At 45.4% G+C, this 27,975-nt stretch overlaps 1 protein-coding gene across 2 annotated transcripts; it reads right to left on the bottom strand.

The window, feature by feature from the left end:
* Positions 1-2,604: 2,604 nt before the first annotated feature.
* mbtps1 (membrane-bound transcription factor peptidase, site 1) lies at positions 2,605-26,798 on the bottom strand. Of its 2 annotated transcripts, XM_076262201.1 has the most exons (24): positions 26,624-26,798; positions 26,062-26,101; positions 22,617-23,210; positions 19,610-19,867; positions 16,538-16,756; positions 16,088-16,198; positions 15,522-15,631; positions 14,705-14,821; positions 14,534-14,601; positions 14,332-14,434; positions 13,697-13,848; positions 10,666-10,827; positions 10,168-10,312; positions 9,512-9,700; positions 8,995-9,167; positions 8,219-8,334; positions 7,719-7,875; positions 6,487-6,611; positions 6,227-6,304; positions 5,252-5,392; positions 4,866-4,997; positions 4,035-4,161; positions 3,702-3,832; positions 2,605-3,451 (listed from the first exon to the last, which is right to left on the bottom strand). In XM_076262201.1, the coding sequence occupies exons 3-24, from the start codon at positions 22,828-22,830 to the stop codon at positions 3,243-3,245; spliced, it is 3,237 nt and encodes a 1,078-aa protein (XP_076118316.1). In that variant the 5' UTR covers positions 22,831-23,210; positions 26,062-26,101; positions 26,624-26,798; the 3' UTR covers positions 2,605-3,242. The 2 variants fall into 2 exon arrangements, with proteins under 2 accessions (XP_076118316.1, XP_076118315.1); XM_076262200.1 differs by lacking the exon at positions 26,062-26,101.
* Positions 26,799-27,975: the final 1,177 nt, after the last annotated feature.

Below are 27,975 nucleotides of genomic sequence, written 5' to 3'. Positions count from 1 at the left end.
GTGAGGAACACATGACCTCCGATAACTAGCACCACTTTGAAGCCCTGTTGTGAGGTGTTGGAGTCATGTGTGGCCTCGGCCTGGGGTTGTGTCACAGGGTCAAGAGGGCATCTTTTTCTGCCTCCCTGGAGATGGCATCCTAACTCTGTGTGTGTGTGTGTGTTTGTAAGTGAGAGAGTTTGTCTATGTGTGTGGGTTGGTGGGTGGTTGTGCTGGAACATTGGGCTGATATTCAGGGTCACCAGTGCCAGAGCCTGGTGTCTTGGATCTCACTGCCGTTATGGCGACCTCTCCAGACCTAGGCGACCTACCAGAGGAAGTCATGAACAGACCTGGGAACTTTCCAGAAAAAAAGGGAAGAGAAGGGTGGGGGTGAGGGAGAGCTGAAAGAGGAAAGGGGGGTGGGGGGGTGCATGTGACCTCGTTTAGGACAAGATTTCAAAAATCCATTTAAGCACAGATAACTGGCCACAGGGTCCGTTCCCATGTTCTTCATGTAATTAGAAGGCATCATGAGCCCTCATCCGAGAGGGACCGGTGACATTTTCACAGGCTATTCACCCCCATTAAAACTGGATCAGCCCGAGTCTTAGAAGGACCGCCCGGCCCCCATCAGGTTTAATAGCATTAATGCGTTTCATAGCTGGCGTGGTCAGAGGCAGGGGCGACTGGGAGACTGAGCCACGGACGAGAGGCCAGCCCACCTGCGCGACCCCTGCCGCAGAGATGACGTAGTGTGTGGCTGACTGGATAATCAAACTCTTGTGAAAGCCTTCATGTCAAACATGTTTCAAAACGTCTGTTGGAAGTCTGCTGTGGCCAACCTTTGAACATGTCACTTGCTTTAACTGGAGAACATGATAGTCATCCTGGACTGGATGTTAACTAATCTTGGTAATCAGATTCCCAAGAAAAAATATCAAACAGCACCTATACCTTCTTTTCAGGAAAAAGTGAACTGTTGCTTCAGTTTTACATTTCCCACTTTGTGCAATAACTATCACATACCTAATCATTTCTGGCAGAAAAAGACATTTCTCACAAGAGCCTAGCAGTTCATCAGAAATTACATTCCTTGGCATGCTGGGGGAGATCAGATGCAAAGACATATCTGATTTCACTCATCAGTCTGGGATGATTTGATACATTTGATAATAAAACGGTACTGACATCAGGGAATGTTTTAGGTGCAGTTGTAGGTCATTCATTGCTGGCGTTGACAGCCCTATCCATCTTGTAATGGCTAGAATACTTTTTCTTTTTTTTACAAACTTGAGCAGTTCATGCAAGGACACTGAACATAAGTAACACAACACATGGCCCTCACCTATGCCCTAAAAGGACTCCAAATTGAACACCAGAGGTCATACTGTATGTCTCATCATCAATAGGTATTCAAATCAGATATTCAACAGACTAGAAGGGAGTTTTAGTGTCATTTTAGTGGCCACCTTTTCTGCTGTACTGCAAGATATCTTACTGAAAACTCTTCAGAGCACTCGCAGGTCAAGTCATAGGTAAATCATAGGAGATGGTTGGAAATATGAGCTAGCCACCACAGTGTTAAAATTATTCAACAAACTACATTTTATGAAGGTGTTCCCACAGGTATGCACAGTTTTTCAACTTGAGAAATTGAGAGCACAATATGCTAGATATTATTCAAACCAATATGCAGTTGGTTTTAAAAGCTCACCCAGTGAGCAGATTCTCCTGAAGGGGCACTTTGCTAGCCTGACGTCGTCATACTCAAATTCTAGTCAGAGTTTGAGTCTGATTCTGCTCCATTGGGATGTGATTATGAGGCGTGCTTCAATTGATACAAGGGGTGAATCCTGTAGGAGGAGCATCCGAACCATCCTTCTTCTCCACAATTGCCTCAACACTGTTAAATGTCTACCTTCTAGCAACAGCGTTTTTGTTAGGGAGAACCAGGATGAATGAAACACTTTGTAATTAAAAGTAATTTACAAATACATCGTACCATACTAAAAGCTAATATTTTGTCACTAACACCCTACATCTATCCTCTGTCAAACACAATTACATTTTCAGCTCTAAACAAAACCATTCAAGAGTTATTCTGGTCCGAACTGCTCTGGTTTGGGCATAGTTGCTCCACAACGGTCTAGACCGAACTTCCCAACCTCAAATGTTGTGGGCGAGGCTAAATTCGAATGGCATCCAGGCTAGCAATTTGCTGCAATCCTCAAAAATCTCAACTCTCGACCTGAAATGAACTCATCATGTATGATTATGCTCAACTGTACAGACCTAGTTATCAATGAAAGCTCATAAGTATTAGTAGTACTTAAGAATTTTTTTTTAAGAAACTAAAATGGATTAAAAAAAATGGATGGAAATGGATTTTTCCATCCATTTTTTTAAGAAACTAAAGTTTAAATTTTTTTTAATATTAACGTATGACATAAATAGCACATAAAAAGGCAAAATTGGATCGAGGAAAAAAAGTGAAAAACACATTTTTTGATGCTTTATAACTGATGAGATATATTTGAAAAGATTTTTGACCATTGACGAACAGGTTATCTATTTACAAGTTGTATCGGCAAATACCATTTCATTTAAAAAAAAACAAAAAAAACAACAAAATGACAGACACCCAGAAATGACCTTGTTGTACAAAAAAAGAAAAGAAAACAGCAATTACATCCCAAATGTTCTGCAGATCTACTTATTTAAAAAAGGTCCAAGCTTTCAAACATCCTTTTTGACACGAGGGCTGGAGTCAGGGGCATGAAAGATTAGATCAAACTTACATAATAAATTAAAAAAGAGCGGGAGACGAGACAGGCAACAACCCAATGCCTGCTCTTCGCTCCCTGGAATGAAAGGCTCTTTACAAGAGAGGACAACCGCCACAGTGAGGGGGAAACGAACACCAATGTCCTTGGGATCACACCTTTGCCCGTGTTCATCAGTTGAAGGCTGCACTGGTTCCAAAAACATAATCATCGTCGATGTCCTCTTCATAATTATCATCATTGTGGCAGAGAGGAGTGTGTATCACACAGCTCTCGAGTCTCCTACACATGCACCCCTCCCCACCCACCATTTCTTAGGAACACTTTCTGCCCTGCACATTCCCCTAAAGCAAACACACATTGGTAGGGAGAATCTCTCCCAGGAGTCCAGGTTCTCGTGTGTTTTTGTGGCCAAGTCTGTTTAGGTGTGCGGGGGCTCCCACCGTTCCCTTTCCCTCCCCTCCCCTCCCCCTCCGATCACACTGTGGGATTTTTGCCTGTGTGCGGGGTCTGCTGTTGCTGTTGCAGGTACGTTGGGCGCTTGACTCGCGGCTTGCGGCGCTTGGGCTTGTTTTTGGCTTTGGTCAGCTGCACCACAAAGAAGGACAGGACCACCATGGCACCCAGGAAGGCAAACATGGGGATGGTCTGGCCCACTTCCTGGTTGTACCGCCCGGGCATTATGCCTGGGGACGGGAGAACAAATGCAGGTCAAGGAGCAGTCAAAAACGGTCACAGAGTGGAGGGGGGCAAGAGCACCAACCTCTTTACATAACACTACCACAGTTGTAAAAGCAATGAGCATCATCAAAAGCAATCAGTTAGCCGTTTTATTCTCATTGTCCACTGGTCCTGACAACGGACCACCATGCAGTCAGGTTATTACGCCATCCCTAAGAGCTGTGCCAGTGGGCAGAGTTGGGTTACAGGGCTCACCTCCAGGGATGTCCCAGGCCCCACTTTCCCCTGGGGAGAGAGGTCGGACCTGGGGCCGGTACGGGCGAGGGTTGGGGAGAACGACTTTATCCAGGTCCACCGACAGCAGCTTCTGGTGCTTCCAAAGGTTACTAGAGGTCAGAGAGAGTGGTAGAGACAAGGAGAGGGGGAGCAAGAATGCCAGTGAAAGAGACAGACAGACAGAGAGAGAGAGAGACAAGGATAAAGCAAGAGGGGGGGGTTGGAATTAGTTGTTTCCTCAGATACAGTGATATCTCTACATATTTATCATACACTATTGACGGCTGTGGTGCAGAGGCTCATGTCACACACCTGGGCGCTGTCTCGTTGAGGGGCTGGGGCTTGGCCCACGACAGGTGTGGGCAGGCCGGGAGTGGTCGTGGCTTAGGATCCCCCAGGTGAGCCTCCAGCACCTTAGAGTACCGATACAGGTGATTGCCTGCAAGAGAGGAGATTAGCCTCACCATGTCATACTCACCATAAAACAAAAACTGTGTTTCAACTGTGCCTCCTTCAGAGGCAGGTTACAGAAATATTTGTACCAATAAACACAACTCCGTCCCAACCAGCAGGGCAGTATTGATTACATAACATTACCACAGCAGTGGTGTTGTTTATCAAGGAAATGTGTGACCAGAAGGTGTTTTTTTTCTTCTTCTTCTGATCTCCAACAAGTCTAAAACGGACGGACACTGAAGCCTTCCCGCCCACCCACGCAGCCATACTTCAGGCTCACCCGCAAAACAGCAAAGGCAGAGTAAACAACATGTTTACATGGTGACCACCCCACCCCCTGCGGTCAAACCACAGAGGTGCGAAAGACGATCGGCCAAGAGGAGGATACAAAATAAACAAACAAGCAAACAAACAAATGAAACAAATGCTGAATCAGACGCTGGCAAACAAACAAGCAGGAGAGATTCTGAAGTCCAGCCAAGAACACTCAGCAAATTGGAGCTGCTGGAATTGACTCTGGCCACGTTTCAGATTTCATTGCTGATGTAGAGATGAATAGGGTTGGTGTGTGTCTGTGTGTGTGTGTGTGTGTGTTGCCGTGCCTTCTAGTATCTATGGCAGGGGCTGCTCCGTGCCTCAGTGTGTGTGTGTGTGTGTGTGTGTGTGTGTGTGTGTGTGTTGCCTTGCCTTCGAGTCTCTGTGGGAGGGGCTGCTCCGTGCCAGTAGGGGGTGCCACCCTGCTCTTGGAGTGGGTGAGGCTGGGCGGGATCATGCTGTAGGAGGTGTACTGCAGCAGGGCATCCAGCATCCAGAAGCAGTCTGAGTGCACAACACAGACACAGACACAGACACACATACACACACACACACACACACAATTAGCAGCTGTCAACCATCAGTGTGTGTCAGAATGACGACACCTGCACTATTAGCAAGTATGTAAGTATGCTCCTCCATCTGAGCATATACATCTTTGTGTTTCACTCAGTAAGATGGGGTCAACAGATGGAGAGCCAAGTTGCTACTACAGCACAGATAGGCACCGTCATACTGAGGAGGATGTATTATGGTACCTTTCTGCCGATGACTGTCGTCTATGCAGTTGGAGTCTCCGTAGAGGGCTATGCGTCCCCCGCCTTCAGAGGGAGTTTGGTAGAGTCCCAGTATGGGAACATTGTCCACCACCGCAGTCTCCTGCTTTAGCACCTCCAGTCCTGCAGAGGGGGGTGGGGGGAAATGGAGAGAGAACGATAAACATGTCAGATGGACTCTGAGAAAAAGATGAAACGTAAGCCCTTTTCACATATAAAATAGCAATGGCAGATCGAAACATTCTGATAGAGATAACTCATTTCTAGTCCTATTTTCTGTCCCATCTTGCCTCTGAGATGGGAGGCAGTCTTTACTGTCTGTCTTAGCCACTTTGCTGGAAATCTTTGCAGTGTATTTCATTCAATCCTAGTCATGCTCTCAGTGACGTTGGTTAAGGTTAACCTACAGTACTCAGACTAGCTCTGGGAGCCATCTTGACAGTTGGCATTTTTTAAGTTTGTTAATATGAACTAATTGGCTGCTTACAGTTTATAGTACAACATTTTCATTTTTGGAAGGGAGCTGTGAACAGATTGCAAATTCTGTGCCGCGGAAAATAGCATAATTTTCTTTTTAGGGAAGTGTTTCTGTAGGACCAGCCATCAACCATTATGCCTGCATGGAAAAGAGGCTCATTCATATTTCATACTGTATTTCTATCTTAATTTAATTTGAGTGTTTTTATTCAAAGGATGGTGCAAATGTGCCAAAAAACATCAAAGCACACAGTCAGGTAGCAGTTTAAATAAACATTCTGGAAGAGAACATTTTCAGTGATTGGAAAACAAGCACAAGGGAGCTGAGGGAGTTAAATGGAGAGTACTGGAATTCAAAGGCAATGCTTATGAACTGCAGAGAGAGAAGGACAAATCTATATACAGATGCAGAGGGGGAAAAAGAGGAATGTTGGGCAAATTATCTGTCTCCATGGAAACGGAAATGTGGGTGCTGTTTACCTTGATCCTTCAGGGTCTGAGCGATAACAGTACCCCCTTCAGGAAAACGAGCTATGCTGCAGCCAGAGGCATAGTACACTAGAGAGAGAGAGAGAGAGAGAGAGAGAGAGAGAGAGAGAGAGAGAGAGAGAGAGAGAGAGACAGAGAGACAGAGAGACAGAGGGAGCGAGAGAGAGAGAGATTTCAGATATTTACATAAACAAGAACAGTGAACTGCTAATGATCCAAGAACCCATTTTGAAATCATAGGTGATTCTTACTGTCATGGTCAGCCATGCTAAAGTCTCCCTCGTAAAGGCCGTCGCTGAAAGCCATTCCCCACACTGAGATGAGGTCATTCAAAGCTGGCACGTTGGCGCCCCCTGTGTCCGGCATCCACCATTGCCTGTGGGAGAGCCATAAATCATGATGCAAGTCGTTCTAACAAAAAAAAAACATCTCCTCAAACACAAGTCTCAGGTCTAAAACCTCATTATGGTCTTCAAAACCTTAAGGGGGCACATAGTCATAAATGTTGGTCAGCATGAAGGATCAAATGAGGAAGATAATATTGGAGAGTCTGGAGGAGTATGGTCCTCAAAATAATACATTTTTAAGGGCTGTAACAATGAACTGATTAGATGGTTGACTGGTTGTCAACTATTGAATCAATCGTTAACTATCTTGGTAATCAATTATTCGCATTGAGTAAATTTCTAAGGGAAAAAAGACATTATCCTGGGCTTTGGGAAACACTGATCAACATTGATCTATAAAATGTCAGACAATGGTGAAACAAACAACTAATCGATTAATCAAGAAAGTTAGACAGATTAAGCGATTATGAAATAATGGTTAGTTGGAGTCTTAAAATATTTACCCCAATAATGCAAAACAATGTGACGAAATTCATATAATGTATACATTATACGTATTGTGTTGTATTGCATTACACACAATATACCGTACACATAGATATCACCACTATAATGTGCAGGATGGTGTATGAGGTACCAGCAGGGGTCTATTTATTCTGAAATTGCACTGAACTTCCTGACAGTGTCTCCTGACTCTTGCACTTAGTGAGTAACGAACTGTGAGTGTGTCAGGGGCAAGAGGAGATATGAGAGCAGCCTTGCCTGGACAGCAGTGATTAACGCTGATGGCTTTTAAATGAGATGCTTACGGAGGCCCTGCCTCCCGGGTTGATGAGGTGTTTGACAGTGACACACTGACAGAACTCAAAGTGTGTGTGACAGTGAGGTCTAGTAGTGGGAATATGTGTGAACAAGAGTGTGTGTGTGTGTGTGTGTGTGTGTACACGCGTGAGTATGTGTGAGAATGAGTGCGTCTGTGTGAATGAGCGGGTCTGTCTGTGTGTGTGTGTGTGTGTGTGTGTGTGTGTGAGAATAAGTGTGACAGGCACAATGATGGTAGGAAATGTCCATGTGACAGGAGGAGTTGGTGGATAAAGTGTGTGTGACGGGAGGCGTGACGGGGCTTGGGATGCTACCTGGTGTTCTCGTCGTAGAACTTGACCTTGCGCATGACGGATGTGTTGTACCAGTCGGCAAAGACGATGAGTGACAGCCCGTTATCGATGTCCCGCCGCAGTTTAGTGATTTCCTCTGGGAAATATTCCTCCTCACTGTCCACCATGAGCAATGTACCTGTGAACAGACACAGACACAGACACAGACACAGACACAGACACAGACACAGACACAGACACAGACACAGACACAGACACAGACACAGACACAGACACAGACACAGACACAGACACAGACACAGACACAGACACACACACACACACACACACACACACACACACACACACAGGTACAGGTACAGAATGTAAGTGATTTGATAAATGATGTGAGAATGAATGCAAGAGAATGATTAAATGAAATTAACTTAAAACTAATTGAGTTAACTGTAATTGAGCCACTCTTTGGATGTAACTCTGCTAATAAGGTTCGAGACAAGTTCACAAAGCAGCAAATGACTCACCATACTGACTGGCATCAAAGCATGTCAGCGGGGCTCCCAGCACCTCCACAAAGTAGCCCATACTCCTGAGGTGCTGGTACATGTCTCTGAAGTTGGTGTGGATGTGATCTCCATTCCTTCAATGACACACAGGGGAGAAGGCACAGAGGAATCAGAAAACAAAAAACTTAGTAGCCTCTTTATTTATCAAGAGGAAGCAGTCTGGCGCCACCTGAAAGCCAAGGTCAGTAACACACTGACTGGTCCTGCGAGTTCCATTCCAATCCAACTGCAGGTCCTCATTTAGAGGTCCTCCTCACATCACCAGCCTCTTATCTAGGAAGCCCTTTTCATTAAAAACTTTCAGTTTCTAAACTTTTACCAAGGGGACATTTCTACCCAGTGGACTCCATTTTAATTGGCATTTTAAAGTTAATGAGGACATGTTTTTTTATAAAGCCTGCAATGATATCTTATCTTCCACTCATCACAGGCAATGTAATAGAATTCAGTGAAATCATTTTCATCCTTTAGGGCATCTTTTATACACACAAAAATGTAACACTAAAACAAAAAGTTAACACCACAAGCCTGCAGGCTCTTCTATTCTATACGGTCATCCATAAACCCAATGAACAAACAAGAAGAATACATGTATTTATAGGACAAACAAGAAGAAGAAATTGATTAAACAACCATTCATCAAAGTTTTTGACAAACAAAAACAAATAAACACCAGTCCAAAAGAAAGCTCTGGGCTCTCCTCAGACTAGCGGGCCTAGCTCCCTAGCGCTCACCAGTCCAGCGGGTCGTTCTTCATGCGCAGGTTGTCTCGGGGGAAGTAGCCAGGGGGGTAGCGCAGGTTGTGGTACTGGTCCCACAGCACCCGCTTACTGCGGGGCGGCGTGGGGATGATCTTCACCCTCAGCGGTAACTTCACAGTGGAGGTCAGTTCCCCTCCAACCTTAGACTGGCCCAGAGAGAACAGGTCCAAAGGAGGAGAGAAGAGGCGTCACATTACAGCATTCATCACAACCCCCACAGGAGCGGGTTTCTACAGCCATGCACACCCATCCAGTTCTCAACTACACTGACTTTTAAGTCACTCTGATATGGCAAATGTATGGACAACAATCAGCTGGACTATAAAGTCTGCATGCAACATCAGAGCTGATTTAGCATATAATAATATATAGTAACACTAAATATAATTTAGTATATAATAATATATAGTAACACTAAATATAATTTAGTAAAATATAGTGCGTAGCAACTCCCATGATTATGGACTGCTCTGCTGTTACATGAACTCACGTCATTCTCTGCTGGTGAGGCCACAGTCACCATGATGTGTCCCTGAGCAATGCCTTCCCAGGACGCCGCCTTCTTGGCCACAGAGATGGACACGGCCAGATAGCCCGCCCAGGGCCACAGGACAGGCGAGTAGGACACGGCTACGTCGATGTGGTCGCCGTTCTGGGGCAAGTAGGGCTGCCAGATGGGCTATGGGGAGAGAAAGGGGAGGAGGAGAGCAGAGGGCAGATACTTATTAAAGGTGCTCGACGCCATGTTACCTGCGTTCTAAGCTAAAACATTTTTTGTCACATACAGCAAACATCTCCTCACAATCTGCTAGCTGCCTGTCCCCTGAATACACTGTAAAAAAAACGCTGTCTCTGTAGACAGCCCAGGCTCCAAAAACGGCAACAAAAACAGCCTGGTCCAGGCTGCACCAGGTTGTTTTTGTTGCCGTTTTTGGAGCCTGGGCCATTTATAGAGACCTAATTTTTTTACAGTGTATTAAGGGGACAGGCAGCTAGCAGATTGTGAACTGTATGTGACAAAAAATGTTTTAACTTAGAAACCGCGTAACATCGCTTAGAGAACCTTTAAACACAATATACACTTGTGTGCGTTCATTTAACCGGTCTATCCTCTCCATCCGGATGGGCAGTCCAGCAGCTCCTTACCTTGTCCACGATCCTGCCGGTGACGCCCATGCCATTGAGGATGGTGACGTTGACGATGGTGGGCATGCCCCCGTAGTAGATGGGCTGGGAGCAGTAAGGCCACATGTAGGGGCACTCCGTCAGGTCAATGTAGCTGGGGCTCAGGCTGGGCACACACACACACACACAGAGACACACAGAGACACACACAGACACACAGGGGGTCATTTACAACAGGACACTGAGGCATTACAGAATTTGGTAATGTTATGTTTGTGTAATGTTATCAAGTAGATCAATTTGTCCAAAGGACCAGAATGTTTTAGCTTTATCTGAAATATCACACACTCGTTCCAAATGGTTTTATTGTTTTAACAACCTCCAGTTCTTTTTTATGAAACATTAGATCACCACTTCCCTCTACATATCCTGTGCTATCATTTTATTAGGGGCCTGTTAAAGGTTATACTGCACCATCAGGAAAGGCGCTTGATGAATTCATTGCGTAGGTTGGCCTACCTGGCCTGGGGCCGGTAGCTGTTAAGGATCTGGTATGCCCTGAGCAGGTCCAGTTTGCCGTGGCCCTGTTCGAACATGTTGACCCCGGGGATGCGGCGAGCCGAGGCAATCAGGGCCTGCTTCATGCTGGCGGGGTTCACAAGCTCCCGGTTTAACACGGTACTGCAGGGAGGAGAAGAAAGAGGGGAGGGGGAGGAGGAGGAAAGAAGGAGTGAGGTAAAGAGAATGTAAGAGAGAGAGAGAGAGAGAGAGAATGTAAGAGAGAGAGAGAGAGAGAGAGAGAGAGAGAGAGAGAGAGAGAGAGAGAGAGAGAGAGAGAGAGAGACAGAGACAGAGACAGAGAGAAAAACAAACATTTATGATGTGAAATTCTTGCATGATAAATCATTAGTGATTACTGTCTGGAGTAGCCCCTATATCTAATAAAACAATAGAGCAGTGGTCTGAGGTTAGTAGTCACACCGTAAATCACTGCACAAACTGGCTTTGGTCACAAAGCACCACTTTGTGAATGTCCCCAGTGGTATGACAACTATGAATGCGTTTGTCCACACAGACCAACACTGTTGTCTTATCAACTGTTTAGCCAGTCAGAGAGGGGTAGACACTGAAGGACACACGGCAGACAAGGTTGATGGCAAGGACAGACTGGGCTGCTGTGGGACGATTAAGCCATTGTGAAGCCATCTGATTCATGTCATTGTAAAGAGGGAGAGGTCGGCCTTGATGCCACTGAGAGTGTGTGGGATCAGGGCTTCTGCAGGGCTGCTGGGAAATACACTCTTAACTCTCTGTGACCCTTGACCTTCCCCTGCCTGCCTGTCTGTCTGTCTGCCCCCGCCAATCCACCCCCCCCCCCTCCCAGACTCGCTGAGCCGAGTGAAGTGGACCGGAACAAACCACACTGCTCAAGAAGCCTTCCACTCAAAAAGAGACAAACAATCTGCCTCTGCCAAATGGAGGCTGCAGCTCTCCGAACCAGCAGAGGGACACACAAACACGTTGATCTGGCTCCAGTCTGCATCTGTCTGTATGACTGAGGCATCTACAGCGACCCTCTTTAGACCAGATTCCTCCCGAGATTCAGGATTCTCCTGGCCCCATGCAAACCCTCAGGCTGAGGGCACAGTTCTACAGGTGCAGTGCCATCTCGTCCTCTGTACATTGATCAGGGGCATCAAGATACGAGACACTAAACTACAGGGCCCCACCCTCTGAGGAAGTTCCTCATAAAATAAACAAACAAAAACTCGAACAACATACAAAACTTGGTAATTTTAGTTGCAATGGAACAGTAGGATTAATAGACTAGTACCACATATTTTTCATGACTAACAAGGCTTGTCCATTGCCACCAGTTTATGGAGTGAGGCGCGTCCCGTTTAACATGCCGGACACACAGCTGTGCCGAGCTGTGTCCGAGGACTCCAACAGACCACATAAAGCCTGCGTACAGCACCTGTGCCTGCAGTATCAGCTGCAGTTTATGGGACTGGATCTCAAACAGACGGCTTATCTTGTTTCCTCTGGGGCGGGGGGGCACGGCACAACAGAGCAAGTCCACAGATAAAGGTCAGAGAGAGATGAGGGGGGAGAGAGAGAGACAGAGAGGAAGGGACAGAGAGGTCTACATAGCACCAACAAATAGTCTGAACTTCTGAAGTGGCAGTAGGCACACTTATAAGCGCAGTAAACGTCCAAAAGCAAATGAAGAGAGCTGAACTAGTCCTTGTGACCTTGATCGTTACATAACTCAAGGCTGTAGGAACTAGACAGCGATGCTTGCCATTTGTATACATCAGCAGTAATCAAGTAAATGTTTGGGTGTGCGCAGCTGAACTGCAAGCAGTTGTTTGAAGTGTTTGTGAATGGGTTTTTTAGGACAACATGATCATATCTCAAGTGAAATGAGATTAGAACGAGTGGGTAAGGTCATAAACGTGAGAGTGAGAACGCCTGTTTGTGTGTGTGTGTGTGTTATCTAGGTCTAGGATGCAGGAAGGGAGGAGCTGTTCACAGGCAGTCATAACAGAGCTGTTATCCACATGGATGCGTGTGTGTGTGTGTGTGAGTCCACTCACTTGTCTAATCATCTCACCTTGAGAAACAGAGCATGAAACCCTTCAGTCTCACCCTGAGATACGCCCAAAAGGGGAGCCACAGGGCACCCTGCTGTACTACTGAACCACAACCACACAACTCCACAGACAAAAAAAGCAGAAAACTGTCAACTGCCATTCTCTAGACCTAAATACTTAAAAAATATACCGTAAATACATCTAGTGCACCAGTGACATATATGATACTGAATAAAAAAAAAAAATATATATATAAAAAAAGATATTCACTAAACATCAGATTAGTTCCAAAACATGACTCATTCCAAAACATAACGGAGTTGTGCTTGGTCTGTTTTTTTGCCTGGGTTGAGATGCACCCTTTGACATCTTTGCCTGCTGCTGCTCTTATGCCCTGTGACTGATGGTTTGTTTCCTATTTGTGACACGTCGGGGCATCATACAGCCCCTCTGTCAAAGGCAGGACCGTTTTGAGGTCTCTAAAGACAGGTGGTGCACACTGACGCGACTCTGTCTGGACTGCTGCTGCTGTCTATCTTTCATCTTTTTCTTTTGTTCTTGGGCTCAGGCTCCAGATAGGGCCCTGGCCACAGACATCTCAGGGATCCTGATTGGGGCTGACTTATAAACAACACCTGAGACTCAAGCACCAAAAGAATGAAAAGGCAGGTCTGGAGAGGGCAGCTTTCATTCCAGCTCTCCTTTGTCCAAGATCCTGCTAATCTGTAACCACCGACACAGACAGGTCTCCAATGGAGGTGCCCCACTGAGGTGCATGTTGATACAAAAGTAAAGCTGCACATATTAAATGGACTACTGGTACCTTTTTTAATGAAATGCAACACTAGCTTGCGGTCATCCTACAGTAAATCTAGATTGTCTTTGATTGGTAGGAAATGGAGCTGAGGAGAGTGACCCGGTGCATTCCAAAGGCGTTAAGACACCCATCCCACCTGGCCAGTAGGGTCACAGCTCCTGCCACCACGGGCGATGCCACACTGGTGCCCGAGAGTGAGCGGCAGCCCTCCTTCAAGCCAGAGCCACGCACCCCAGAGCCGTAGGTCACGATGTCGGGCTTCACCCGGCCATACCCGCCTGGCAGCTCCTGGAGAAACGGAGGAGAAGGAAATATGAGAAGGTGAGGTAGAGACAGAGGTGACAAAAGACACAACAGAGAATGTGCAGATAACACAGAAAGGACTAGCTCCTATCTCCAATACATCTCCCTGGTGTGACAGAGAGAGTGAGAGAGAGAGAGAGAAAGAGAGAAAAAGAACTGGCCTTTCTAAGGGGGGGGGGGAAGACTCTTGATCTACGACATAAAGATCCGGGGCTGATAGGAGGATTCGCTATGTGTGTGGAAAAGGGCAGGAAGACAACAACCCAAATACTTCAGAGTGAAGCAATTCAGAGCAGGAGATTGAGTGATAAGATGTCTGTTGGTTTTAGTAGGTCACATCACAGGGATTACCTGCCCAAACAGGAGCCCGTCTGTCAGGTAGCACACTGGAGAGGGGTGGTGGGGGGGGGGGGGGGTACAAGAAGGGGGAAAAAGGATGTATTGCTATGGCACCAGGTGCAGACTTACCCAGGTGGTCATTCCACGGGATGAGAATCTGGCGATGTTATCCTCAAAGTCAATCCCCCCAACCCCAATCACATCCATCTGATCAGCTGGGTTGTTCAAAGTCCTGGAGAATCACACACAATCACAACATTGCAATTTCCACAAATGTAATACAAATTCTGAGGACTGCAGTACTGAGCAGAAGTACTCTTCCTGAACTCACCCATACAGGGGCCCATCATTTCCGATAGCAGAGACCATGATTACTCTGTTGGCAGTTAGTTCCCAAACCTGTGACAAGCACACATGCATTGATCACCACTATTTACAAATGCAACACCAATATATGTATTGCATTTAACAATCCTTTTACACTGAGGGGGTGTAATGTCACCTTGTCTACAAAAGGATGGTCCATGAAGTCTGGACCACCGATGCTGAGGTTCAGGACATCGATCTTCTTGAGGATGGCGTAGTTGAAGGCATCCAGAAACCAGGAGGTGTATGACACCTGAGAGAAAGTGGATTAGAACATTATGTCCAATATTCCAATATGTGGTTTAATGTTTTGCATTTCTCATTAGTGGGTCACTTTGATACTAAAAGTATGATTCTATGTAATGACTGTATGATATCTGTACTGTCCCTGTGTATATCTGTGTGTGACTGTGTTTAGAGATAAGCAGGAATATTATGACTTTGCAGTGTTTCACTGTTCTGCTAGACTGCGTCAGTAGCTATCTGCTCCGGATTGCCAGGCTGCCACTAATCAGGGTCTGATTCAGTGTAGTCCACGTGAGATGGAATGACCAACGCCATCTCCCGTCAGCTTGGAAGGATACTTAAACCCTAACTATTTTCTTGTCTAGTTAGAGCAGCTGATGGATTTTTAGGTGAAGTCATGCTGTCTCTCCCTTGATGCGCATCATTGTAAATAAACTCTGTTCCTGATTTTTCATACTATTGGTCTGACTGGGTCTCTATTAAATCTATGGTATCAAAATTACCATCACACCTAAGGACATGAGGGGGGAAACTGAAACTTCTGGCACAGAACAGATTCCTCAACACCATTTCACCATTTAGCAGACAACATGGTCCTTCCCATCAGTCAGTAAAAGTAGCTTACCATGTAAAAAAGGGTTCATGGCATTTGAGTCAGTAGCATCATAAATTCACTGTGGGCAAACTTAAAGTGGAGGTGCCCATACCTGATTGTTGGTGAAGACTCTGAATATATGCAGCTCAGAGTCAGGGGCGAAGCCCTGGCATTCCCTCATGCTGGCGATGACTCCTGCCACAAAGGTGCCATGGCCCAGCCCTGTGGACAGAGGAGAGGGGTTGGCACTCTGCTGCTGCCAACTGTGCTCGCGTTTTACCAGTTGTGGCATAACACTTTTACTTAACTTAATATCCAAGTCTGAAAACAAACACTGGACACTATCTTTGGGAAAATCTGTTTTTTTTTTATCTTACCACTTTGTTTCCTATGTATTCTATGTTCTGTACAGACCTCCTACATGGAGTTTCTGGTGTGCAATTGAAACATAGATTTTTTGCCCATGTCTCCTTTGGGGTACAATAGTTCCAAACAATATGTTTAGCACACTATTTTTTTGACACCACATACATTAAAAGAAGAATCAGAGGTTTAAAGGCCACAAAGGCAAAAAGTCAAAGTCATCACTCTTGACAGCCAAGCACAGCTAATCAGTCTCAAACTTTAATCCATCAGCGTCTACTACGGTCACTGCCAGTTCAAAGTCAGAAGTCTCACCATCATCCAGTGTCTTTTCATTGGTCCAGTTGGTTCTCTCCTTGACATTCTTAAAGTGTGGATGCTTTTCACTAAGCCCAGTGTCAAACACAGCCACCTTCACCCCCGAGCCTGAAAATAAAACACAGAGGTCACTCCACATCCATACTGATGTACACCTGCTATCAGCCATCTATACAGTCCACAGCAGTGATGAAACTCCTGCAACTTGAAGCCATTATGCACTAATATACTTGTAATCTACAAATGTATTACATATTGACATACTATGTCGAGACATGCTCACTGTCTCACACCCCAAAAACTCAGGCCACACTTTAGTCTGCAAGACTCACCAACAAACATAATTCTCTCTGTCCACATCTGTGACAGTGTCACAGATGTGCGTGCGCACACACACACGCGCACACACACACGCACACACACACACTCACACACACACACACTCACCAGTGTGTCCCATCTGCCAGAGCACGTCTGCCTGCAGGATCTGAGCGACGTGTCGGGGGATGGCGCGCAGCAGGCGTCTACTGGAGTGGCGTCCGGTGGCATGCCAGAAGCCCGAGCCGAGCGAGAGGCTGGTGCGCCGCAGCGGCCGAGACGACTGCCACGACTGCCACTTCTGTGTCCAGCGCGTGTCGTTGCACGAGCTCCCAGAGTCCCCTGCAGCTATGGCACAGAAAGGAGCGAAATGCAAGAAATGCATTAGAGCAGAGGCTGCTGAGGATCCCTGACCATGCGTTGATAATGTAGTTTCAATGTGGTGGCTATGACTATTTCGTATTCAGTGGTGCTCGTCAGGTTGCTTTCTTAGTCAGAATGAAGGTCCCTGAATCACAATCTGTTGAAAAAACCTCCATTAGAGGGGATGATGAAACCTTCAGCGCAAGGAACAAGACACTGCAGTTCAAGATGCTTGAGAGAGCCCATATTTAGAACCGCTCATCAACTTAATCTTGTTCATTGCAACTAATCAATCAGAAAATATGCGCGTTCATGAACTGTCCCCTAATTTTTCTTTTTTTTAAGTGTGCTCAGTTGTTGTGCCCCTTTGTCCCTTTCCATTTGGTCAGTGTTGTGTCCCTATGACGTAAGACAACACTCATACGGGTTAGAGGCCAGTTCTGCCACGAGAGTGGCCAACGACGCTACAGGCATCAATGACGAGGGACAGTTTATACTTTTTACCTCTTGTCCATTCACTCCCCTGTCCATTTGCACTCCAACTTCACTGCGTCCTTTTCTTCAATACGTGAATAAAGGTCATCCTCACAACAGTTAGACAATGATGGACGCTGACTTTGAATAGGCTACTCATCAGATTTCTCTGCCTCCCTTGTCAGACAGCAGGGCATGCCGAGACAAGCTGCCATATCTCCGTCCACTTCCCAACGCCCTCTCAGCAAGTTCTCTGCAGTTGCAGTGGGAGTCCTTCAACCACATCTCAAATGATTAACAACCATTTAGATAATCAGGGTGCTGATTTGGAACAGGAGGGAAACAACCCATTTCTGTTAGCGTATAGTCTTCCATTCAAATTACCAGGTGCTCCCTGTGCAGTGCACCACAACTAGCTAGAACAACTTACAATACATCATTGCAACACACTTATAATATCGTTGCAACACATTTGACACACTTAATCATAGACATGTACCTAGACTACCTGTGCTTAATCTGCACAAAATGATACCCTTGCAGTGCAGTTCTACAGTGAACTCAAGCTTGTCCAATGTCAATTCACACAGGCTCATTCAGGGCACACGTCATCATTAGAAATGCGGTTGCTTGGTAACAGGCTCACTCAACACAGAAGTAGAGAAACGGTACACGTAAACCACAAAACTAATCACCCCTGAGGCCATGGGTGGGGTGGGAGGGTGGAGAGGTGAAATTAAACCACACTCCAATTATCCCCCCTACAGCTTCCAAACATTCAAGAGCCTACTCCTACTTGTGTTTAGATAACAATTAGACCTGGCACTAGATGACCTACCAGCCTTCACTGACTCCCTGGGAGATGAATACTTGGGTCGAAAAAACTGACCTCCACCACAACACAAATGATTAACTGTGCCCAACTCCGCTCGGTCATGAAACACTTTCGAAGGAGAGAGGAAAGGACTGATAGGACTAGAGCAGTGGTTCTTAAACTGGGGGTCGGCAAAAATATTGGAGGGGGGGGGGGTCACAAAATGACTTGCAAGAAATTTTTAGTCAAAGGCTGCCATTGACTTAATGTCTTTGGTGTTGACATAGCCAACCTATGAGAGAAGACATTTTCTGACTCTGCTTCCAATGCCCATCTCGCAACATTTCGAAACAAATTCCGCCGGTTAGAGAGAAGGGGGTCGCAAGACTTGGCCCATGTTTCTTGGAAGGGGTTTAAGAACCACTGGGCTAGAGCACAGGAGAGGAAGGGTTTAGGTGGGAGAGGCGAAGGTCACCCTTGACACAGAGGAGGGTGAGGAGAGAGTGCTGCTGGCACAGAAGTAGACAGAAGCAGTGGGTGTTCAGGTCTGTAGAGGAGACGCTCCAAACAAACGGGAGAGAGAGCGGAAGTGGTCAGCGTTCAGGTCTGTAGAGGAGACGCTCCAAACAAACGGGAGAGAGAGCGGAAGTGGTCAGCGTTCAGGTCTGTAGAGGAGACGCTCCAAACAAACGGGAGAGAGAGCGGAAGTGGTCGGCGCCTGGGTTCCGCTGGGAAGTGTGGGGTGGGCCACTGCAGTGTGCTCCTGAAGTGATGGGGGTGCCTCTGAAAGGGCATGTTGGAGATATTTTGAAAGGTCTTTGAAATGAGAGATAATGAGTACGTGTGAGTGTGAGTGTGAGTGTGAGTGTGAGTGTGAGTGTGAGTGTGAGTGTGAGTGTGAGTGTGAGTGTGAGTGTGAGTGTGAGTGTGAGTGTGAGTGTGAGTGTGAGTGTGAGTGTGAGTGTGAGTGTGAGTGAGAGTGAGAGTGAGAGTGAGAGTGAGAGTGAGAGTGAGAGTGAGAGTGAGAGTGTGAGTGTGAGTGTGAGTGAGAGTGAGAGTGAGAGTGAGAGTGTGAGTGAGAGTGAGAGAGTAGAAGTCAATACTGAATACTGTGTATGTGTGCCGGGAGGGTGAAGTGGGGTTGGGCCGGGCATACACAGCACTCTTTCACCCCCACAATCCCACAATCCCTTGGGACTCATTTCTTCCTCTCCAGCAGCTCTAAACTCAAACAGCTCTTTGTCCCCCCCCTGAGCTCCTTGTCACACTGGTCATTGCAAGGCACCACACAGTTAGAATAACTATCACATAACTATCCGTATTGTGACCAACAGATATTTGATATCTTAAGTCTGGACATTCTCTCAAACAAATGCATTTAAATCAGCATACTCACAACAAAAATAGCCAGTGGCTTCTAACAAACACAGGCAGATATAGCACTGAAAACATAGCCTCTCTGGAGGGGTCATGAAGACAAGGGGAGCATGAGAAATTGGGGTAAAAAGAGGGGCACCGAGGGCGACTGCGAGACTGAGCTCTCCACTCACCGTCCACCATCTTCAGGGTGCGGAAGACCTTGCGCTGGGGCGTGACGCGCTTGACGTAGGGGTGGTCCTGCAGCGAGAGGAGGCTGTTCCGTGCCGCCTGCCGAATCTGCACCACCTCAAAGTCACTGGGGTAGTCGCTGGCCGGGTTCTCACGCTGCACGATGCACCAGTCGTCCGCCTCCGAGTTCCGCAGCGCGCTGCTGATGAAGTGACTGCGGGCCTTCGCCGTGAAGTAGCCGTTGAACGCCACAATGTACTCTGGAGGTGCAAGAGAGGGAGAGAGATAGAGGCAGGGGTGAAGAAAATGTAACAGGGAGGCACAAACAGACGAGAAGGATGGGAGATTTACTTAATACACTAAATAATCTAATTTAAGGCAAGACTACTGTACTTGGTCCTTGATGTTGACATCAACATTTCCTGTACAATCAATTTTCATATCAATGTACCAATTGACTCACAACTTACAGCTACTTACTTACAACTTAGTTATTTGATAACGTCTGAGCAAGGTACACTGCCAGGCCTCGAGGGGCACAACAACCTTTATCAGCCATGGTCCACATGGATATCAGGCTCTGCGCCAGTCTCCATACAAGAGAGGACATTGCTTAGCACAGACTTTACAAGCCGCTTAGAAGTGTCTGAGGCGCAACATAACACGAGGAGATACGGGGGGCAATCAGATAGGCCTTGTTCCTGGATTCAGCGCAGTTGGAGCAGCAGGTCTCCCGACTTGGGAGCCTTCTTGTCGGGGGGGGGGGTGTGTGCATGGGAAACGCCCCTATTCTTTCCCTGGCAGTTTGTGCATGTCATTATGTAACGCGTCCCCTGTGAACAGGACCATTGTTTAAAGAAAGCCTTTTTCCAGGCAATGTGAGCCAATGAGGCTGGAATGGATCCGGAAAGTGCACTGCACTGCCCAAGAAATCCGGCGCAACAAATCTGATCATGCCGCTGTGAACAACTCAACAGTCAGTGCTGATTAAGGTCTCTCATACAGGATGGCCCTTGGTGCCACTTTACCTCTGAGCAACAAGCTTATTGCACAGAGATATAGAGAGAGAGAGATAGAGATAGAGAGAGAGAGAGAGATAGAGATAGAGAGAGAGATAGAGATAGAGAGAGAGAGGTTTGGCATTGTGACGGTTTGTTATCTTAGTATTAGGACAGACAAATGGCAAATGCCTGGCAGTAGTCCAGTCAAATCACCTAACCGAGTTATAGCTGCAGCTCGGGGAGACTCGTACTGATTGACTGGCTCATTCTAATGAAATCAGTGATCAGTTGCATTACTACACAACAGAAATGATCAGTGTGCAGCCCACAGAGCTCCAAGGGGGCATTCTTTGTTCAAGCACTAAGCACTTCAACCCACACGCATTTCCAAAATAACGCTACACCCAAATAACCCTACTCAGGTCCTGACCCCTTCCTACTCTGCATTGACCTCCACCACAATGGAAACCAGTGACCGCAAAGGAAGAGTGTGTTTGGGGGTGGGTGAGTGAGTAGGTGGGGGTGAATAAAACACTGTATATTGGCTGAAAGACTTCATTCATGGGCCAAAAAACAGGTTGGGCTATAAATACCATGACCCAGAAGGCTATACTTCCACCAGAAACACATGAGCTTTACAAACTGGGTTTGAGGAGTGTGTGAGTGTGTGTGAGCGTGTGCATGTGAATTAGCATTGTTAATTAATTTGCATTCCTCTCTCTCTCTGTGCGTGTGCGTGTCTGTGTGTGTGTACACAAAAATGCATCTGCAAGTGACTGCTTGTGGGAAGCAAGGAGAATGCACTCAAGGCCTTAGGCCAACTCTCTTGTGTTGTGCGTGCCTCACCCAGCATCCAGCTGTAAACACCTCACCTGTACACCTGCACCCTCCATCTATTGTGTTGCTCTTCAACAGAGACACCCAAAGCAGTCAGTGTCTAAACATGCCGCAGTTTGGAAGGTGGGGCTTGGCAATCCTCTGTGCACTCCACCTGCACAATGCCTCCTCTGTAGTGAACAACTCATCTTCACTCATCTTCTGACAGTTGATGGCAATGAACTCAGGGCCCAACAAAACCGATGACTGGGGGATCACCTGGTATTCAACTGGACCTTCAAATTGAACTAAAGCTTTAGTAAGAAATATAGGCAAGGCCTGTTGTGCTCTTTTCCAACTAATTTGATTAACATACCGTAATGTACCGCTTATTAACCAGGGCTTAAATGCATTAATTTGGCACAATTCCCTCAGCTATGAGGTTAATACACAGGGCCAGGTTATACATGAGAATGCATTGTTTTTCTTAATTTTTCTTTCTGATTGTCTTTAGCTGCTTTCAGACCTACGTGTAAGTCTGGATGTTCTGCAGATGTCAAGTGGTTGGGCCATATATCTGAACAACATAACTGGCCTTTTGGAATTCCGAACTTAGCCGGCTGTTACACTAGCCTACTCCCCTCCTAGTATTTCCGATGGACATTATGTAAATGAACTCGTGTCTGAATGAAGCGAAGAACATGCTGAGTTTCTGTGCATGTGCGTATTCAACCACACAGAGATTCTGTTAATGTGTGTCTGTGTCGTTCACACATATGACCACATAATGTCGGCATGTTAGCATCATATCTGAATCACCCGAAGGCTCGGAACTATGTTTGACAAAGCTCTGCATATACTGTGGAGGATATGTCTGAAAGCAGCTTTTGTTTATGTGTGTACCACAGCCATATGGCATTTAGTTGCACATTAGTTGCACCATTAGTTTTGTGTCATTTTATTCACCCTGTGAGTGACTTAGATTAGATATTTCATGTGAGTATTATGAAAGTGGAAAAAAAAAACAGAACAAAAACAAACGGAAATCTCATATGCCATATGCTAACACTAACCACACGACACAAGCAGCAGAGTGAGTATGCATTAAAGTACAGATCCTTAAACATGATCACATCAAAAACAGCATAGAGTTGTACGGAAGTCAGAACCACGCCGAGTCAACTTAGCTTACCATGTTCCACCACTCTGGTGGAGAACTCCACTTTGAGGGTGAGCTGGGAGCAGTTGGAACTCTGAGGCCCGTCCGAGAAGGCTGCGGACGAGGGGCCACCTTCCTTTTCCGTCCCCACCAATGGCAGCCTGCCAATCAGCAGAGTGGCCATCATCGAGAGCCACAGGATGCCCGGGCTGACCGTCTCCATGGTACGTCCGAGTTTAAACCCCATCTAGAGGCCTTTGATGTCTCTCCCACTTGGCTGGACGCGAGGCAGGCCAGAGGGTGGCCTCTTAACAGTCCTGCAAAGCTTGGGGCATTAATGTGGCAAGTAAAGCGAACAAAAGCACAACTGCCAGGTGATGAGTCCAAACAGGGGCAGAATTCAGGTCCAGAAGCCACAGAGGCCAGAGTCACACATGGTTCATATTACTCTTCCTATCGAGTTCATTTCTTTCGGCGTTTCCTCTCCATCTTGGGGGCGGCCAGTGAGTCGATCAGTCCTGCTGCCAACCAGGGATCAGAGGCTCCATTTTGACTAGCAGGTGAAATGTATATGGCGAGCCTCAGTGGAAGAAGAGCGTTTCCCACAGCTTGCTGGTCATCCAACGCCTGTGGAGTCAACAGAGGCAGACAGTGGCTGTTAATGAACTCATCACTCAAATAACATTCAGCTTTCATATTCAACATCAGTGGCCATCAACATCAACATCAATATCGTCCTGTTGGCTTTGGTAATGAGAACCATTCAATTTAACCTGACTGGATTTAATCCAAACATTATAAATCTGTGTTTTGTAAATGAGTGTAGCTGTTGTGTAGCTTCTATTGTTAGGGTGTGAGTGTGTGTAGGAGGGGGCGTGTTATCTGTCATCAAAGCCAATAATGATTTCCAAAAGACCTATACACGATCTCCTACAAGACACCAAATGTACTAATTTATAGATAAACTAGGCAGTATCTAAAATGAGGAAGCCTGTGGATGACAACAAACACCCTCATACTCCCTCTCCCTTAGCTGCCCCTGTTTTTGACATGTTATGTGGGCTGACAGAATAGACACACTGCATAATGCAGAGAACAGGCATGGAAAATGGGAAAGGTGAGACCTCAGATAACATCTGCTCCCTTCCTACCTCACAGTAGCACAAAAAGCCTTTCAACATCAGAGAAACACATTTGTACAATACTTGGATGACAAAAGGACATACAACGCAATGGAACAGTGGTATAGGCTAGCTTAAATGTTGAAAGTTTATTACTACTCTCCACCTTCAAATTGTAGAAAACAATAATGCCCCCACCCCTACACTCTAAACCAGAGCTCCTGTTATTGTGTTTTCTCCACCACCCGGACTGGTTGATGTAGTTCACCATAAAGGCCAACCACCTACAGGCCTTAGGGCAGGGGTCGGGAACATATGGCTCGCGAGCCACATGTGGCTCTTTTGGGAACTGCATCTGGCTCTCGGACAAACCTGCCATTTGTTTACTCAATAAGTCATGAATAATTTTGGTACTTTATTAAATTAGAAATTGATCTACAGAAATCAACATGTTAAGATAGTGTTCGAAATATAAATATGTTCACGTAGTTTAATCCATCCCATGTCTGTTCTCTACCGCTGAAGTTCACGGTTACGTCGATGTACTGTACAGATATGAAAAACGCGTTTTTTTTATTGGACAATGCTGTGCCGAGATAACATTCCACCCGCTGATGCTTTACTTAAAAATTCAGCTAGCTAATGGTTGTATCCAAAACAAAGAAAATGGCGAAGAGAAAAAAATATGAACGAGAACACTTTAATTGTTATTGTTGATGTGTGCGCTTGCTGTAGGCTAGATAAGGAAAATGTCAAAAAGGAAACGTCAGTGACCACAGCTTGCAAGCGCGAACACAAGCGGGCTGAAATGGGAAAGTTTCCATCCGAAGACTGATTCTGAAAACGCGAAATGAACTGCCCGTTATATATCGCACACTGCAACGAGTTAGTATTGCTGTGTTAACCCTGTTCGGTTCCATTTGCATATGAGAAATCTTTCTCACATATGAAAAATATAAAGACAAACCTGCGCTCACGTTTAAGGGCAATTCCGCGCAAAACTGTCACATCCATAACGCCAACACAATGCCATGTTAGCGTTATGGATATATGACAGTTTTGCGTGGAGTTGCCCTTAAATGATGACAGCCTCAATTCTTGCATGAAACTTCACCTCACTGAATATGAGCCAGCCAGACTCCAAGGCCATCACCAAATCTAATCTCTGGTACAGTAGGCCTAATGTTCAATTTCGCCAATGACATGTCATGTCATGAAAATTGAGTGTTGTGTTGTTAACTATGAGGTTACTTTGCATACCAAAAGAACACTGGGAAAATAGCGGTGGTGTTTAGCCTACATGGGAAGCCTAAGGCCTATACTTCTGTCATTCCACTTTACATTTCAAGTTACTTGCACATTACTTTTAAAACTAGTAGAACATGTATTTAAAAATCCTCTGTTGAATGAAAGTAAATGTACGTTAAATATCTAAACTTTTTCTTGTAACCGTCTTTATGTGGCTCTTCTGAGATTAAAAAAAAAAAAAATTGGTAAAAGTGGCTCTCCAGGCAAAAAAGGTTCCCGACCCCTGCCTTAGGGCATGAACATTTGAGAGCACACATACAGAGAGAAAGTGAGATTCTTACTATGCAAGTGGTCTCGGACTGCCTTCCTTCCGCCAGTTAAGAAGGCATTTTAGCAGCTGACTAGGGGACCGGTCTGACCTTGCAACTGGGGGGGTTGGGTGACTTACAGCTCCCAATGTGCAGACCAGATGCATCTTGGTCAGGGGCTTTCAATACCGATCCCAGGTGGATGTGAAGCATGTTGCCATAAAAAACAGGCCATAAAGACCTGGGAGGGCTACTTGTGACAACATGATGCGGACATGCGAAAGCATCACCAAACGTCCAAGTCAGTAATCTCATTTGCAATTGCGTGTAGTCTCTATACAGTATTTGAGGGTGGGGATGGAGTTACTCTGGCAATAGCCTACAGTATATCAATATTCCATAAACATTTTGCAGACCTATGCATACCCGTGCTACAACCACTTTAGTCTTCACAAATGAATGTCTTCCATGAATATTTAAATGTCCTCAAATGCTTCAATTACAACCTCTGCATTCCAGGATTACAATCTCAGCATTCTAAGTATTTTAAAATGCTGAGGAGATTTTAAGATCTGAGACCTGAGGGAAACAGATTCAACACGGGCAATACAGACACACTACGAACAGTGGGAAACAGACTTTATCTTCCCAAGACAAACCGTGAACTCAAAACAAATTTGCCATGATCAGATAACTGATGTTAGATTTCAGAGTTGTTTGAATTAACGTCTAACATTATGTTAATGACCACGTATCTTAACGTAAGTTGATGTTAGACTTCACTTACTACCATTAACTTACCTTGATGGCTGACTGTTTGTTTCCGATGTTACGTAAAAAGCTGGGGGCATAGAAGATTATCCCACATGGATGCAATAGTTACATTTAATAGTCAACGAAGGCTAACGTTACACTGCATTCAGAATGGACGACCAATAAACCCAACATTTGTTGAAAAGCGTCAGTGCGAACGCCATGATATACGACTTTAGTCCTTGCGAAAATCGTAAACAAATACCTCACTTTGCCTTTCCAGCAAATGCTTAAGACCACTAGCGGTAGGATTGCCATCACAGCTAGCTTGCTAGCTAAAAATTTTCACCATCAGCAAGTGATAGCAAGCCAGCTAGTGTCTCACATGTGCTTTCAATTCAGATGGATCACGCTGTCTGCCGAAATTGTACTGCAAATGCATCTACCAGTGCAAACACATTACCGGCAAAACTTAAAATGTATAGTCAACCACAATGAAACCCCTAATATTAGCCAGGTCAGCATGGGAGCCACAACATATGATTAGCTAGCTGGCTACAAGCTAAAGTTAGCACCATACGTTAACGTTAGCTGCTACTCTCATACTCACTTGTCTGGTCAAATGATCCAGCAGCAATGGTGAACTGACATCAAGGAAGAAATTGCTAGGACTTTGTCAAGTCCTTAAACACGTGAAATAGTTCTAGACCACACGGAAATAACTGCAGTGTACGCGTCTAGATACTAGTGTTTTGTTTGGTAGGTAGTCAATTCCTTCCCTGGTTCCTTCCCCTGCTAGTTGAACTGTAACTTGAGAATTTCAATGCGCCCGCCTATGTTCTTCAAGTGACACTGGTAGAAGCCAATCAAGCACAGGTACGCACCGACGTTTTGATAATTATACAGTATTGGCATAAACCCGACCGAATAGGACGCCTACAAATGGTAAAGCTACATAATACATGTGCCAGCCCTGCAACTGAAATATGATTCCTTGAATTAATTTTAAAATAAGTAAAACATGAGAAAAATGAATGAAATGAGTAAAGGGAGTTGCTGAATAGCCTATGTCTATATTTCATATTAAGACAGTGAAAAGAAATCAGAAAATACCCGAGGTAGGTAGGCCTAGGAAATTACTTGCATTAGAATGTTTCCTAAATTATATAGTATCAGGGGTTTTACAGTTTTAGTCAGTCGCTTTGGTGCTTTTCTCACATCACTAACATTTGCACAGCAGTTAGTGCATTTCTCAAAACAATTAGTGCAAACTGCAAAACCTAGTGGATAACCTGCAAAAGCACGTCACTTGCTCAAAATGGATAGTCCATTCCTCAAAAGCAAGTATGTATGTCAATGTCACCAAGTCTTGACACCATCGTTTATGAACAAGATAGTCAAATGGCTTTTATGCCAGTTTATGCTCAGTGTTTTCCCATGCAAAAAAAAGGTCAGAACTCGGTGACACTACCTGAAAATGCTCAAGACAGCACTATAGACCCTTTCAACAAGGTAAACAAAAACAATGCTTGTTCATTCTATTTGGGCCCCAATCTACTTCCTCTGCATTAAGATAACATATGGAATGTTACAGTTTTTCTCAGTCGCTTTGGTGCTTTTTGCAGATCAGAATGAAAATTCTCATAACTATTAGTTCAACCTCCACAACATTTAGTCATTTGTGCACATCATAGTAGCAAATTCTCCTTCCTCTGAACAAATTGCAAATGCTTTTGGACATGTATCAGTTGCTTTCATACACTTATCTGCTGTGTTTTAACATTATCATTTGCTTATGTCATGTCAATCAAAATGAACTATACTTATGGATACTGAATAGTCGTTCCCTATAAAACGAATAGTCTTCATTTCATTGCTTGAGTCATTACATACAAAATTGTTGAACTAGTTATCAAATTCTGTCACAATGCTGTAGAATTGCAAAGAGCATACAGTAAAAAT

This window comes from Alosa pseudoharengus, unplaced genomic scaffold, assembly GCF_046254945.1.
Source record: "Alosa pseudoharengus isolate Yale_2024_CS ecotype anadromous, Long Island Sound unplaced genomic scaffold, YU_APseudo_1.1 YU_APseudo_1.1_scf_10, whole genome shotgun sequence".
In the NCBI taxonomy this organism is placed as follows: Eukaryota; Metazoa; Chordata; class Actinopteri; order Clupeiformes; family Clupeidae; genus Alosa; species Alosa pseudoharengus.
Note: the sequence above shows the minus strand (reverse complement) of the source record. Positions and strands in the feature narration are given on the sequence as shown.